The 15,283-nt window shown below is 39.2% G+C and overlaps 1 protein-coding gene across 1 annotated transcript in view; it reads left to right on the forward strand.

Moving 5' to 3' along the window:
* The window catches only part of SENP1 (SUMO specific peptidase 1), a gene marked incomplete at both ends in the record, with an annotated part of 40,601 nt that extends 26,117 nt beyond the window's left edge, over positions 1–14,484 (forward strand). The window contains 5 exons of the mRNA XM_084255599.1: positions 10,904–11,107; positions 11,958–12,037; positions 12,885–12,969; positions 13,476–13,571; positions 14,422–14,484. Coding sequence (XP_084111725.1) covers positions 10,904–11,107; positions 11,958–12,037; positions 12,885–12,969; positions 13,476–13,571; positions 14,422–14,484 — 528 coding nt within the window. The remainder of the gene's footprint in view (positions 1–10,903; positions 11,108–11,957; positions 12,038–12,884; positions 12,970–13,475; positions 13,572–14,421) is intronic.
* Positions 14,485–15,283: the final 799 nt, after the last annotated feature.

Here is a 15,283-nt window from a genome sequence, read left to right on the forward strand (position 1 = left end):
TGTTTTGTGAGCAAATGTGTATAGCTGGCCATGGTTGCAACATAAAGGAATACTTTGAAATTTCCATGTAGAAATCCATTTCTACTTTATCTTTACTTGTTCTAGGTTACTTAGGTTTTGAGTGATAAGCTTACTAAAATAGCTTACATTTATACATGGCATCTGCTAAAAGGATATAGGAAAAGTTATGTATATACTTTTTAAAGATTTATTTATTTATTTATACAAGCACTGAGTACAGTCAGAAGTGCGGGAGGGTGAGAGAATTCATCAGAGCCAGAGCAGGTTGCAGAGCAGGCAGAAGGACCGAAGTACACTGCTGAGGGGAGCAGTGGGCGGCAGGAGAGGTCTGCGCGCCATGTGGGACCCTCCTCCGGTGGCCACGGAGCAGCCGGGGATCGAACTGGCACTGCAGAGGTTGCGGGCAGCTTTGCAACCCAGCGCTCAACATATTGGATTATTAAAAGAAAAATTATAGCACTCATACCACCCCAGATTTCTAATTATTTTAAGTAGATTAATTACATTGCAATTTTAAAGTTGATTGTTTCTACTTCAAAATCTGTAGGAGCCTATTTTATTTAAAAAGGCTATTTTTGTTGCAAAAGAAGAGGACTCAGTTGGTTATCTTTTCCTAAGCGCCACCTCTGTTGTTATCCTTACTCAGTGCATCCCTGCCTGATATTTTGGGTATACTAAAATTTCAAATCTTTAGGCAATTTTTAGATATTTGATATAATAAACACTAGCTATCCTACATACTTAAATCCTGGTTTTGTATGTTTAGGACCTTCCAAATAATAATATTGGCTAATATCTATTGACTGTTTGCCTCATGTTAGACAATATTATAAGTTTAATGTGTGCTACTGATTGTCTGCTTTTCAAAGTAAAAAATGTTTTATCATCTTCATTTTATAGATGAAGAACAAAACACCCAAAATTTATTTTCCCTGGGGCCAATTAGACTGAGCCCCATTCTCTTTGCCACTAGTCAGCTTTTATGAGGTAAATGTCAGAAACTCATCACTCACTGAATAATATCTTTGACTAAGAATAGTAAGAAAGGTACAAGATACTTTCTTTTTTTTTTTTTAAAGATTTATTTATTTATTTATACAAGCACTGGGTACAGTCAGAAGCGCGGGAGGGCGAGAGAATACACCAGAGCCAGAGGGGAGAGCAGAGTAGGCAGAAAGACCGAAGTACACTGCTGAGGGGAGTAGCGGGTGGCAGGAGAGGCCTGCATGCCATGTGGGACCCTCACCCGGCGGCCGGGGATTGAACCAGCACTGCAGAGGCTGCGGGCAGCTTTGCAACCCAGCACTCAATCGCTGTACCACCTGGGAGGCCCAATACTTTCTTGTTTTAGGGAAAACTACCCTTGCTTCATTCAGCTAAGAATAGTAGTGTTAGGATACTGGATCAAGTAATGGGGAAAAAAAAAAGAACTCACCAAATCAAAAGGCAAAATAAAAATCAAGGATGGTCAAAAGTATCCACCAATTAAGTGTTTTGGATTTGAAAACATCAATCTGTAGTGTTTTGCCATTTGCCTGCCCCTGCTAAATGGGGAGGAATGGGTTTTTCTACATTGTCTTCTAGAGGGCAGCAGTGTGTAGGATATGAGCTGAGATCTTGCTCTTCACTGTGGCAGTTACCTCAGAGATCCCTTACAGAGACGGCATTCATTAGGACATAGTTTCCATTCCCTGAACCCATCAGAGGCTGGGTTTTTAGCAAGCTAAGTTAATGGAAATTACATTATTTAGAACAGACAAGGGGAAGGAAAGATTTCTTTGCCTAATTTATACCACATCTACCTATAACTTACGTAAGATGACTTATCTTCTGAGTTCAGAGTAGTTGTTAATCTTGAAAGCAGGTGCAAATTCACATGTCAGTGATGATTTTGAGAACATTTTTAAAATCCTCTTTTTCAAAATACCACATTTCTTAGACTTTCAAAGTTGTTTTCCTTGAGAAACTAACATTCTGATGAGGAATTAGCAGATAATCCTTAAGTATTCATACTCATTTAAAAATAATTCTCTTTCTCAATTGTGAATTCCTAATCTGCTTTTGCAAGTAATTGCAAGTCCTCTCTTCAATCCTATTTTTTCCTTCAAACATTTTCATTAATAATAATTTCTCTTTGTATCTCCTGTCAGTTTTTAAGTTGCCTTAAAACTTTCTCCAAAGCATCCATTTTATAGAGAAGGAATATAAGTGCCTGGAAATAAAAGGGATCAGATTTAGTTTTAAAGAAAATAAAATCCAGAAGTCCTATATTTGGGATACTTACAGAAAGCCATAGGGTACCAGCTGTTATTTTTTTCTAAAAGAATAGGGGGTTAAGCACAGCACTGTGATGCTATCTGCAGCCTCTACAGCATGAGTTTGATCCCCGGCTGGCCAGGGAGCTACCCACATGGCGCAGCAGACCTCTCCTTGCTTGCCCGTTGCACCCCTCAGCTGTGTATTTTAGTCAGTCTCCCTGTTCTCCTCCCCACTCTGTCTCTGGTGAATCCTTACCCCCTGCATCTCTGGCCTGTACCCCTGTTCTTAATTTATTTATGCATCTAAAAACTGGGGTACAAGCCAGAGGTGTACAGGGTGGGGCCGTGAGAGGACTCACCCAGAGACAGAGCAGGGAACAGAACAGGCAAAATGACTGAAATACACTGCTGAGGGGAGCAGCGGGCAAGTCAGGAGAGGTCTGCTGCGCCATGTGGGTCACCTCCCTGGCTGGGGATCAAACATGTGCTGCAGTGGCCTCGGATAGCTTCATAGGTCAAGTCTTAACCCTTTGTGCCACCAGGGGGGCCCCAAAAGGATTTATTTTTAAATGGGTGTCAATACTAGAAATTTATTAGTTCTTAGAGATTGAATTGGATCACTTGTGAAATCCAGCTGTAATATATTAGGTTATTCACCTTAAAGCAAAGACTGCCTTAAGCTTTGTTTCTCTTTATAACCTGAAAGTTCTGCTGTTTAGAGGATTTAAGAGTTGTCTACAGAGCATCAGAAAAATTCAGAAATACCTGGAAATTATTAGGCTTACAAATACATGAATCTCATTTCTGCTCCTGGTCGTAACAGTAAAATGGATCAAATTTATCCTTTCATCTTAATTAGAAAATTAGACAAAACATGAAACAATTTTCAGACACTGGGTAATAGCTCTACAAGACAGTGTGAGGAAACGAGCAAAAAATGAAAGAGATAACCTTTATGCTTTTCCTAGCTTACTGGAGTGGTATGTTGAGGGCAGAATGCTAATAGAAACACACGGCCTGACAGTCTTACCGAGTAAAGAACACAGAGCTCAGAGAGACCAAAATGACTAAGATTTGTGAAGTAAAATCCTAGAGGGTGCTTACAGCATAGTGACAACTCCAGTGATTAACAGAGGGCCCCCCTCAAATCCTTGGCTTAGTATTAGTCTGTGCATGTGTGGGAACAAACTCCTGGACCTTGGAGAAAGACCCACCAGAAAGAAGGAGTCAGAGCAAGCCTCAGCTAACACAGGTGCTAAGAATAGTTCATGTTTGAATCAGTTAGAGTAGAAAAGTCACAGGACATTGAATAGAGTTCTCAAGAGGGTACTGCTTCAGGAGTAGAGCCAGAATGGCCCTAGAGTAAAGGCAGCCCTACACCCACAGTAACAAAGCTTAACATGTCTTGAAAGCTTGAAACTGATCCAGCTAACTTAACTGTGTCTCAGAACAAAGCCTAACAATATTTAAGGGATTACAACAAATTTAAGTGACAACAAAATCCAACACCATGATAATCACAATGTCAAATGTCCAATCAAAAATTACTAGGCATGCAAAGTGGAAGGAAGATGCAATTTATAACAAAGGAAAAGAAAATCACTAGAAATTCCCAGAAGAGACAAATATGATAGAATTAACAGACAAGGATTTTAAAATGACATGTTAAGCTTTGTTACTGTGGGTGTAGGGCTGCCTTTACTCTAGGGCCATTCTGGCTCTACTCCTGAAGCAGTACCCTCTTGAGAACTCTATTCAATGTCCTGTGACTTTTCTACTCTAACTGATTCAAACATGAACTATTCTTAGCACCTGTGTTAGCTGAGGCTTGCTCTGACTCCTTCTTTCTGGTGGGTCTTTCTCCAAGGTCCAGGAGCAGGTTTTATAAACATGCTCCATATATTAAGGAAGGTACAGGAAGTGGACCTTATAAGGAAAGAAATGGAAGGTAGGGGGAAAAAAGATCCAAATTGAAAATAAAGTATCTGAAATAAAAATTATGTTCGATGGGATTAACAGATTAGACATCACAGAATAAAAAATGAGTGAACTTAAAGATACAACAGTAGAAACCAGCCAAATGAAATACAGATAAAGCCTGAAGAAAGATGACTAGAGCATCAGTGAGCTGTGGGACAACATTAAGCAGTTTAAGTTTGTAATTGGGGTCCGAGAAAGAAAGGTGGTGTAATGGTGTTTGAGAAAAAAAAAAAAAAATTCTAGGCATTTTGGTGGAAGATTTTCCAAATTTGAAAACTTACTAACATCCAGGAAAGTCAGCATACCCCAAGTAGAAGAAACACCACATTAAAGTGTATCATTATCAAATTGCTAAAACAAACCAGTGATAGAGAGAAATAATAAAAGTAACCAGAGGGAACGAGACATATTAGGTACATAGGAATAAAGATAAGAAACCATGTCGTTCAGAAGACAATGTAACTATATCTTTAAGTACTGAAGCAGAAAAGAGCTTGTCAACCTAAATTATATACCAAGCAAATACATCTTCCAAAAAATAAGGCTGTACTTTTTCAGACAAATGCTGAGAGAATTCATCACCAGCAGACCTCCACCATAAGAAATATTAAAAGCTATACTTCAAGCAGAAGAAAATTATGAAGGTGGACATTTCATTCTATCAATACAATATGGAAAGTAGAGCATTGGTAATTCTCTCATTTTTTGATATCTCTGAAAGACAATTGACCAAAGCAGAAGCAAAACTACATAGTTTGGGGTTTATAACATGTAGAACAAAGTATGTGACAATCGTAACACAAAGGGAAATGGAAGTACATATTAGTCTGAGACTCTTACACAGTACATGAAGTGGTGTGATGTTTTATAAAGATAGGCAATGATAAATTAAAGACACATTATAAATCCTAAAGTAACAACAAAGAACAAGATAAAATGGAAGAAATATAATTAATAAGATAAAAATGGAGATGAAGTGGGATTAAAAAATAATCCAATGGAAAGCAGTAAAAGAAGAAAAAAGAAAAAAAATAGATGGGGCAGATAGGAAAAAAGAGCAGGATCCTAGACTAAACCCAACTATGTTATTAATCATATTAAATGTAAATGGATCTAAATCAACACTGTCCAATAGGTGTGAACCACATAGTAATTTAACACCCACCCCCCCCAGCCTACACCCTAGTTCTTCTTTGCAAAAATAAATAAAATCTTAAAAAAAATTCTAGGCATCATGTTATAGTAAAAAGAAAACAGGTAAAATTGACTTTAATAATGTTTCATTTGATCCAATATTTGAAATATGTCATTGTGGCACATAACATATACCAAAATATTATTAATTAAAAATGTGGTATGCATTTTATACTTCGACACATTTACATTTACAGCACAACTTGAAAAGGGTTTAAGTTCATCAAGAGGATGTAACCTAGACAATGTACAAACCTAATAGCACAACTTCGAAATATGTGAAGCAAAAAATGATAGTTCTGAAGGGAGAAATAGACAAATTTGTAATTATTACTGGAAATTCCCACACCTTTCTCTCTATGGTCAATAAAAAGTAGACAGAAAATCATGAAGGATATAGAAGATTGGAACAAGTTGGTGGATGCCACATACCTAAATGTTTGTGGGCAGAAAACATTTCTGTCTCTAGATTGCCCTATTTGTCCTCGCCCATGTTGAAAAAGAGAATAATGCAGCCTTTCTCTTTATTTTCCTTCCATGACCTTACCATCCTTTACTGCTAATTTAAATGAAGCATTTTTTTTCTGGCTGTGTTTTGTAAACCTGTTAATTATTGCCAGTTGTTTCCAAAACGGAAACATACTTTAGACTGTTGGAATATTGTATTTCTAATTTTACTGGCTAGGGAAAGGCCAGAGGAAAAGAATCATAGCAAATATGGGGACTGAGGGTGAGTACAAGAGGATTTAAGGGAGAGTCTACATAGCAGATTGTAACTACACTGAAAGCAGGGCTCACCAAGCAGACTAATTACCTATTTTGTAAGTTTCAGTTGTGAAAGGAAAAAGATATCTTTCAGCTATCCAGCATCATAGTAGCCTTTATTTAGAGAAAGTATTTTTATTTGATTGATAGCAGAGAAATAAGAAATAAGACTTTATAAAGGATATACCAAAGTTCCAGGTCTGCTAATTTTTAGTAATCAGAATCTGAAACCAGCATGTAATTCTTTATCTGTCATTCTAACTTCAGAACACAAATATTCAGTGGAAGTAGAAATTGGTAGTGGTAATAGTTTTCTGATTGTTTATAAGGAGAAGTTAAATTTAATTGGTACTCACTAAAGAGAAGAAACAGCCTATAAAATATTAAGTCCAACTAGGTAAGCTCATACAGGGAATAGGTTTAACCAGAGAATGAAAACTGCATAAAATGGGGGGAAACTACATAAAATATGATTTATCATATAACATGTAGATGCATGATAAGTGAATATGAGAGATCTCCCATATGCTGTGCTTCCATAATTAGAATGGAAGTCTAGTTTCTAACATGACTCGTTGGTGGATTCCGCATCATTGAAGTTTTCCTCTTTGAAGTGTTTCTTAACAGAACTAGGGATAAGATAGGGGTTTATTATTCACATGGAGAATAGTTAATTACAGTTGTCATAATTTAAAAAAAAATTAGAATGGGGAGGTAGAAGGTGAAAATCTAAAAGGTAAAAATCTAAGAGATAAAATAGGAAAGATGACTTAGTTGTTTTTATCTCTGCTCAGGAACATTGCCATGTCCAGGACCTTTCGATCATTTTTTCTTAAACTAGTTAGGGTTCAGAATGTAAAATTAGAATTAAACCTACAAAATACTGGTAGTGAAATATTTTACTTCTAAATACTTGAGAAAACAGTGGTTTGGTTTACTTGGCAAGAAGGAAGATACAAATAGCAATGGTCATTTATGTCATTGTGGTAATATACAGGAAAGGGGTTGAGTCCTTAGTTTGAAAACATTGTAGGCTTTTCTAAGTTTGTTTTCCTGGGCTTCAGTCTGGCAGCTCTTCAAATAAAATCACAAAGGAACAAGGCACCACAAACAACCACCCCATCCCCAAACAGGACTGCATAGACAAGCAGGCGCTCATCGCCAAGTCTGAAGATATCAGAAAGGGCAGCTCCTCAGGCACCAGGAGCCATAGCATGCAGACAAGTGAAGGGTCCCAGAAAGAGTGACAGGTGGACCAACATTGGTAGTCATCCTCAGATGCTGGTATAGTGGCAAAATAAACAGTAGACATAAGGCCACTCTAGTCATTTGTCGTCCCCCCCCCCCCATTTCAAAGGGAATTCAAGATCTTCTGAAGTTAAGAGAGTTTTGTGTACAGAAAGGCTCTCACCATGGGAGGGGAGGGATCCTTTTTTCATAAAATATAAGCAAATGCTCTCACCATCATCTCTTCTCTTTCATTTTAAGCATTGTATTTTCTTTTATGTATTTTTCCTTAACCTTTAGTCCTGCTCTGTTTAGATGATAGCGGAGTTTGGGTGTGTGTGGGGTGTGTGTGTGTGTGTGTGTGTGTGTGTGTGTGTGTGTGTGTGATTGTGTCTTTGCTGAACCATGGCACTTTTCTCTTTTGGGCAGAATAGCTGAAAAACTGAGGTGGGCACTTGGATCTAAATTCTGCCTCGGGTCAAAATAGGAAGGAAGAACGCAAGGGAATACGGTGATGGTTTATGTGTGATATGGTGGTAGGAAAACTATGGGGTCAATACCTGAGGAGTGAAACCAATTACTGTACAAAAATGAACAACAATATAAAAAAAAAAGGTAAATAAAGTCTGCCTCAGATGTCAGATTCCATATGCTCAGCAGATGAAAGGGAATATTGAAGCCACCAAACTCCCTCCTACTGGGATACAGAGGAAATGAAAAGGAACCCAGATCTCTCCTTAGAGCTAATTAATCAACTGACCTTGGACACCACTTCCCTCTCAGTGGAGAATCTTGGGGTGGAGTGGAAGAGGTATGCTCAAAGCAGACAGACACTGTGTTATGTTGGTCACCAGGTTTTTGTTCCTGTTCAGCTGGGCTGGTCCTTTAGCTTTATAGCCCACTCTCTCATAAAAAAATAAAAATAAAAAATCAAACAACTCAGGCTGTGTAAGTACAGCTAAAAAATTCATTGACTTCTGAAACTCTTTCTTGAAAAATAGGGTAGTCATGTGTAGCATAAAATCCTTTTCCTTTTTACTTCAGATCCCAGAAGTGATACTCCTCTGATGGGCAGAGGGGGAAATACCTCTCCATAACTTTAGTGTGCTTGACTTTATCTCTTTGCCTGATCTTTTCCATCTCCCCCTTGAGTCCTTATTGTCTTTTACAATATGTAATTTGCCCCATGGAAGGATCAGCTTACAGTGAGTGGCAGGTAATCTGTCTATTCCCTTTACCCTTTGGATTGTGGGGCTTACCCTCATGATATGGCTAATATTGTGGACCGGGTAGAATGCCAGAGGAATCAATCCCTTCTTGCTGATTTTTTTCTCACTAGATGAGTGTATAATCTAGCAATCTGTGCTTGCTGGGCAGATCTTGCATTTCTGATTGACTTCCTAAGCCTAAGAGCATCCTTTAGCACCACCATGGGCAGAGTTTGATTGAAAATCTAGATTTGAGAACTCTGTTATCCTAATTGTAGCTTGAGTCATTATAATTATTCAAAGTAACTGAACTCCATTTATCAATTGGGCGTCATACGAGGCAGATAATTGGCCACAACCTGAGTCCTCTGAGCCTAGTCAGTCTTTAGAGATGCAAGCAGAACAGTCTTCACCTTCCTACTCTCAGAGCTCTGCTTCATGGTGAGTGTGGCTTCCCTGCAGCTGCATAGGCATCTTCAACTGTAGGCCCTTTCTCTAGTCTAGACCATGCTCCACTGTGTTCCTGGCCATGTTCCCTGATGCCTACCCAGTATGTAGTTGCCTACTGTTAGGTAGTCCCTCACTGCTCTGGCATCCTAGTGTGTAAATATTTGTCAAAGGATGGGGGCGTTTTTCCCATTCCCCAAAAAGCATTCTGAAAAATGTGCCTGTTTTCTTAGTCATATTTCCAAACTGTGGATCAGTTAGCCCATTCATTCCTTGCAGTTAACAGACATTGACCCGGCCTCAGCTGGCCACATAAAGTAAGTATGCAGTAGCTTTCGGCACATAACTTTCTAGCTTTAATACCAAGGAGTCTTGGACCTAAAAGTTCCATAGACAATGTAGTCACTATTAGAGAACACAGTCTTTCTTTAACAGAAAGAATCACATTTCTCCCATGTCAAGCATTTTAATTTTTTTTCTCACTCATACTCAGTATCAAAGACATAAGTAGAATAAACAAAAATGAGAAAACTTTGTGTTTATGACTTTACGTTTAGGTCTCATGTATGTAGATTTTTATTATAATACACCCATGTCCTCCTCTCCAAGGGTGACTTGCTGAGCTACCATTGTTAAGAGGCATGTTTTCTTGTACAATTGTTGGTTTATCCTGTCACTTAGTTCTACTTGAGACCAAAAGAATTTGCTTGTGCAAGATGACTTACCAGGTTGAAAAGGCAATGTTTAGCCATGTAGTAAAGTTTTCTATCTGCGCAAAACCACATGGCCCACATATATGGATTGAACTCTTTTTTTTTTAAGTTTTATTTATGCATACGAGAGCTGGGGTACAGGCCAGAGGCGTGAGAGGATTCACCAGACAGAGTGGGGAACAGAACAGGCAGATCGACTGAAATACACTGCTGAGGGGAGCAGCGGGCGAGTCAGGAGAGGTCTGCTGCACCATGTGGGTTGCTCCCTGGCTGGCGACCAAACTCGTGCTGCAGTGGCTGCAGACAACTTCATAGGTTGCGTCTTAACCCCTTGCCCCACCAGGGAGGCCCTGGATTGAACTCTTGATCTTATCTTTATTAACTCTAAACTCTAACTGAATTCAAGATTTATTTAAATTGCTAACACAGTCAAATGGATTAAAGTAACTGTTCGTGTGCCTTATTAAACTGCTCACTCTACGTCCTTTCCTTTTCTCTTGTCTCACCTTAATTTAGCAACCCCTTCTTCCTCATACTCTACTTTTTTGATCTAATCCTTAGTTTTCTGCAGCATTAGCCCATATGTATCCCCAACCCTTGACTTTTTTTCTTTTTATTGTTTATAACCACCCCAACCTCCTTTTGTAATCAGAATTTGATATAAGGACATGAATGGGCCTGCTGGCCACTTGTAAAAGTCTTCATTAAATTGATTAGGAGGGCCTCCCTGGTGGCACAGCGGTTGAGCGCTGGGCTGCGAAGCTGCCTGCAGCCTCTGCAGTGCCGGTTCGATTCCCGGCCGGCGGGTGAGGGTCCCACATGGAGCGCAGACCTCTCCTACCACGCCCGCTGCTCCCCTCAGCAGTGTACTTCGTCAGACTGCCTGCTCTGTTCCCTGCTCTGTCTCTGGTGAATCCTCTCACCCTCCTGCGCTTCTGACTGTACCCAGTGCTTGTATAAATAAAAAAATAAATCTTAAAAAAAAATAAATTGACTAGCAAACAGTAACATGCTATCCAATACAGCAACTCCTTTCCTTTATGCAACCACTATTTTGAAAGTCCTAAGTACCTTTAATTTCTTCCCACAGATCATCAATTTCTACATGAATATGCTGATGGAGCGAAGTAAAGAGAAGGGATTGCCAAGTGTGCATGCGTTTAATACTTTTTTTTTCACTAAGCTAAAAACAGCTGGTTATCAGGCGGTAAAACGGTGGACAAAGAAAGTAGATGTATTTTCTGTTGACATTCTTTTGGTACCCATTCACCTGGGAGTGCACTGGTGTCTTGCTGTGAGTACCTCTTTTTCTATATAGTAAAATTTAAAATAAATCCACATAGTTACAGAATACACAAAGAGTAGTTAGTACCAATTCTACATCTTCACTGGATGATTGAGAGAATTGTTTAGTTGGCTAAAAATTGGTTAATCGAAGAATTCCCTCTCAAGAGTGGGAGATACTTAGACTTTGAAGAAAGCTATAGAATTTCCTTTTCTGGAAATGTTTAAAAGAGAGATAAGTTTAAGTAGCAAAGCAAGACAAGGGGAAAAAAGTAACTTGTTAATGATGCTGCCAGCTCAGATTCCGTGACTTATTTTCTGCCTAATCATGACTTGCCTTGCATACGTGGTAATTTAATATTTTCTTTGACTCTTAGAACATGCATACATTAACTTAATGTAATAATAAAAGAATGCAAGTTATTTCATGGTCTATTTTAAATTATATTTTAAAAGTATAAAGCCAAAGGAAAATTATCCAGCTAATGAAACAAAACCCAGAATCTCTCACCGTCTTTCTGAAATTACATGGAGAAGATCTCACTCAATTTATAAGCTCTGAAAAACACATGGTGTCTTCACTGTTAACCTATGCTGCAGATAGAGAACCTGAACACTATAAAAAGGTTTCAGGGCAATTGTTGGGACCAACTAATCAGCCCTTGGCATAATTTGTAAAAACAATTCCCTTTTTCTTTCCTCTGCAGACTAAACCTAGTATAATGCAGTGCATCAATCAGATTTATCATGATTTCACAGGAAATCTGGCAGAAAGTTCTAAGTGCCGGAGAAGGAAAAGCTGAGAAACCAGTTTTCTTCACATTACAAACACTTACTTTTTTTTTTTTTTTTATTCCCAGGTTGTGGACTTCAGAAAGAAGAATATTACCTATTATGATTCTATGGGTGGGATAAACAATGAAGCCTGCAGGATCCTTTTGTAAGTAGGCAGTTGAGGACTGAAGAGTCTGGTGTTGAGTGTATGTTGTGAATTCCAAGCTATTAAATGCTTTTATACCTTCATGAAGTGATAATTAAAGAAAATCTTTATATTAAGAATGGATATTTTACATCTAAGTAAAGTTAATACCAAAAATATGTCAACAGTTGCTGTCTCAGTGCACTAAAATACAGAGTGGATATACTCTTGTGGAGATAGCATCTAATCCAACCTCCTAATTTTTCAGATAAAGAAACCAAAACCCACAGAGGTGACTTAATTGTTCACATGCTACTAGTTGTTAATTGGGAACCAGAGTGCAAGTCTCTTTATACCCCATCTGATTGTCTTTCTAAAATACCTGTTCTTCACTGTACCCCTCTGGTGGCCAGGAGGAGATAGGTTCCAGAATGGTGAGCAGTTTGCACTTAAGAAGAGTACTCTATATGAGGTAGGCACTCAACAAATTGTTGGTTTGGATTGACTTTTTGCACAGGAGGATCAAGAGTAAAAATAGTAAATGAGTACCTCAAGACTGCTAAAGAAATATTCTTCCATTAGATTGAGTTCTAAAGGACCATATAAACCAAGGGGAAGAGTCAAAACTTATTTCTCAGGAGAAACAGGAGTCAGAGGAGCCTGGTTGTCAGCAATCATATTTCTCTTGGGTCAGCATGGTGGGCACGAAATGTGGGAGTTCCAAAGGAAACTCTGCAGTCCAAAGATTCCCTGCCTGGCATTCAACACTCTTACCTCAAAAAATGCAGCTGAAAATGCTTTGTAAGGATTGTCAGAGCTATTGTCACCGTTCCTCACAGCAACCTTAATTCTCTCCTAACATCCTTAGGCAATACCTAAAGCAGGAAAGCATTGACAAGAGGAGGAAGGAGTTTGATACCAATGGCTGGCAGCTCTTCAGCAAGAAAAGCCAGGTATATTAATTTTGATGAGATGGAAATCTAGAGATTAGGGTGTTTGGGAAAGGAAGGATTTTATTGCTTGATTCCTGGACCTTCATAGTGCCTCACCAGCCTTCCATTTGGTTGGTTGTTTCCTTGAGGAAGATGGAGTAAACGTTTTGTGGGAAAACTGGTAAACTATATAATGTTAATTATATAGAACTAGGTTTTCTGACTGCCTAGCTATTTTGTTGAATGTATTGCTCCAGGGGAAATGTTTTGCTGATTGTGGGAGGTGCCAGTTCTTATATCCTTAAGTTCCATGGAAGTCTAAGATAGTCGCCTATGTGCTTAATATAAAATACACAGGCCTGACTAATATGCTACTTTTTTTTCCTCTGAGTCTCTGGTTCTGAGTGATGGACCAGTGTCATCTTTTCAAGGAAACCTATACGTTTATATCTTTGTTTATTTATAACCTATTAAAAAAGGAAGCAGCTTGGGAAGATGTCACACTTTGGTTGCTTTTGTTCCTTCAGGAAATTCCACAGCAGATGAATGGAAGTGATTGTGGGATGTTTGCCTGCAAATATGCTGACTGCATTACCAAAGACAGACCAATCAACTTCACACAGGTGAGCCTTCAGGTGGGAACTCTTCACTAGGCCGCCCAGTGGCGGTTCTCCTCTGCATAGGGGGCTATGCCTTCTAGCACTGGTGGTTACTTCCTGCACCACAACACAAGAGAAAGGATAGTGATAGGCCACATCCTGGGGTTCTTCACATATTGTAGTAGATTCTGGTCAGTAACAGCCTTCTCTGCCCAACTTCCTCACTTAAGCCGAAATTCTATAAGAAACAGTTTGGGACCAGAGCAACTTTTCTTCAGTTTCCATTTATTCGATTTGCAGTTAGGTTTTGCTAGAGTCTACACCTTGGTCTGCTGGTATAATTTGTTGTACTGCTTCCTCCCCTTCCCTCACTTGAGGCAACTGATGAGTCTTCTCTTAGTTTGTGGTTGGTTATTTCTGTCCTTGCAGCCATTCAGAGACCAAAAGTGGGTTGAGACAAGAAATTATGATTATTCTGTGTCTTCCACTTAATACTACTTCTGTTAAATCAATGTCATTTCCATATTTTCCACCATAGCTCTAGCTGACTCTTAACTCTTCCCCTAAAAAGTTAAGTTTTTGATTTTCAGACCTCAGATCTTAGATCCTCTTTAAAGTTCAACATAGAAGACTTGATAGACACATAGTGTAGGGAATCCAGGCAATGCCCAATAAAACTTATAAGGTCTCAACAATAGAAAATAGCAATAGAAAGAAAAAGGTCACATGTAATAAAGAATGAGCAATTCTGAAAGCCCAAAACTGCAGCAGAGACTATTTTAGTTAAAAACCTCAAGGAGAAAGGAGAATGGGAAAGGGAGTAATGGTTCTGAATAAAGAAATGAACATCAAGGGTGTTTCTGTGTCCCTTCAGCAACACATGCCATACTTCCGGAAGCGCATGGTCTGGGAGATCCTCCACCGAAAACTCTTATGAAGACTGACTGAACAGACGTTGACCTTGTGGGGGACCAGCTCTTTATTGTCTACAGCCAGAGAACTTGGAAACAGCTGCTCCCAACTCTCTGTTCTTGTAAAACCCTTGATCCTGGACCAGGCCCTGGCAAGATGCATTCACAAGCACATCTGCCTTTCCTTTTGTATCTCAGATACTATTTTTGCAAAGAAACTTTGGTGCTGTGAAAGGGGTGAGGGACATCCCTAAGCTGAAGAGAGAGACTGCTTTTTACTTCTTCAGTTCTGCCATCTTGTTTTCAAAGGGCTCCAGCCTCACTCAGTCCCTAATTAAGGTACTGAGAGAAGTTTGGAAAGACTAGATTTCATATAAACTCTTGTTGTTAGGCCTTACTAAGAAGTAGGAAAGGGCCTGGGCAAAAGGTAGGGATAAAAACCACCAGCATATACACACATATACATATACATTCACACGTGATTTTCAAGACATAATCAGGAAAGTCACTGTAAACTGGACTTCTGGGAACATGCATAAATCCCTCCTACAGGACTTTTCCTATTTATACACCCCTATGTGAAATTTGTCTGCTTCTGTACAATGCTGTTTTATCATCTGCAACTTCCTCCCATCCTGAGGCATGAAACATGAGCCCTGGGTGGACTCCAATGTCCCAGGCAGTCCTTTCCTTAAAAGCAGCAGGGGTTTGCATGTGCTCACAACACATGATATGAGATGACCCACCCAGGGAGTGGTTTAGTGGAGCAACAAGGCACCACTTTTACTGCCACTAGTTCTGACCAAGAAGAAGAAGGACCTCAGT

This window comes from Talpa europaea (assembly GCF_964194135.1).
Source record: "Talpa europaea genome assembly, chromosome: 15".
NCBI lineage: Eukaryota > Metazoa > Chordata > Mammalia > Eulipotyphla > Talpidae > Talpa > Talpa europaea.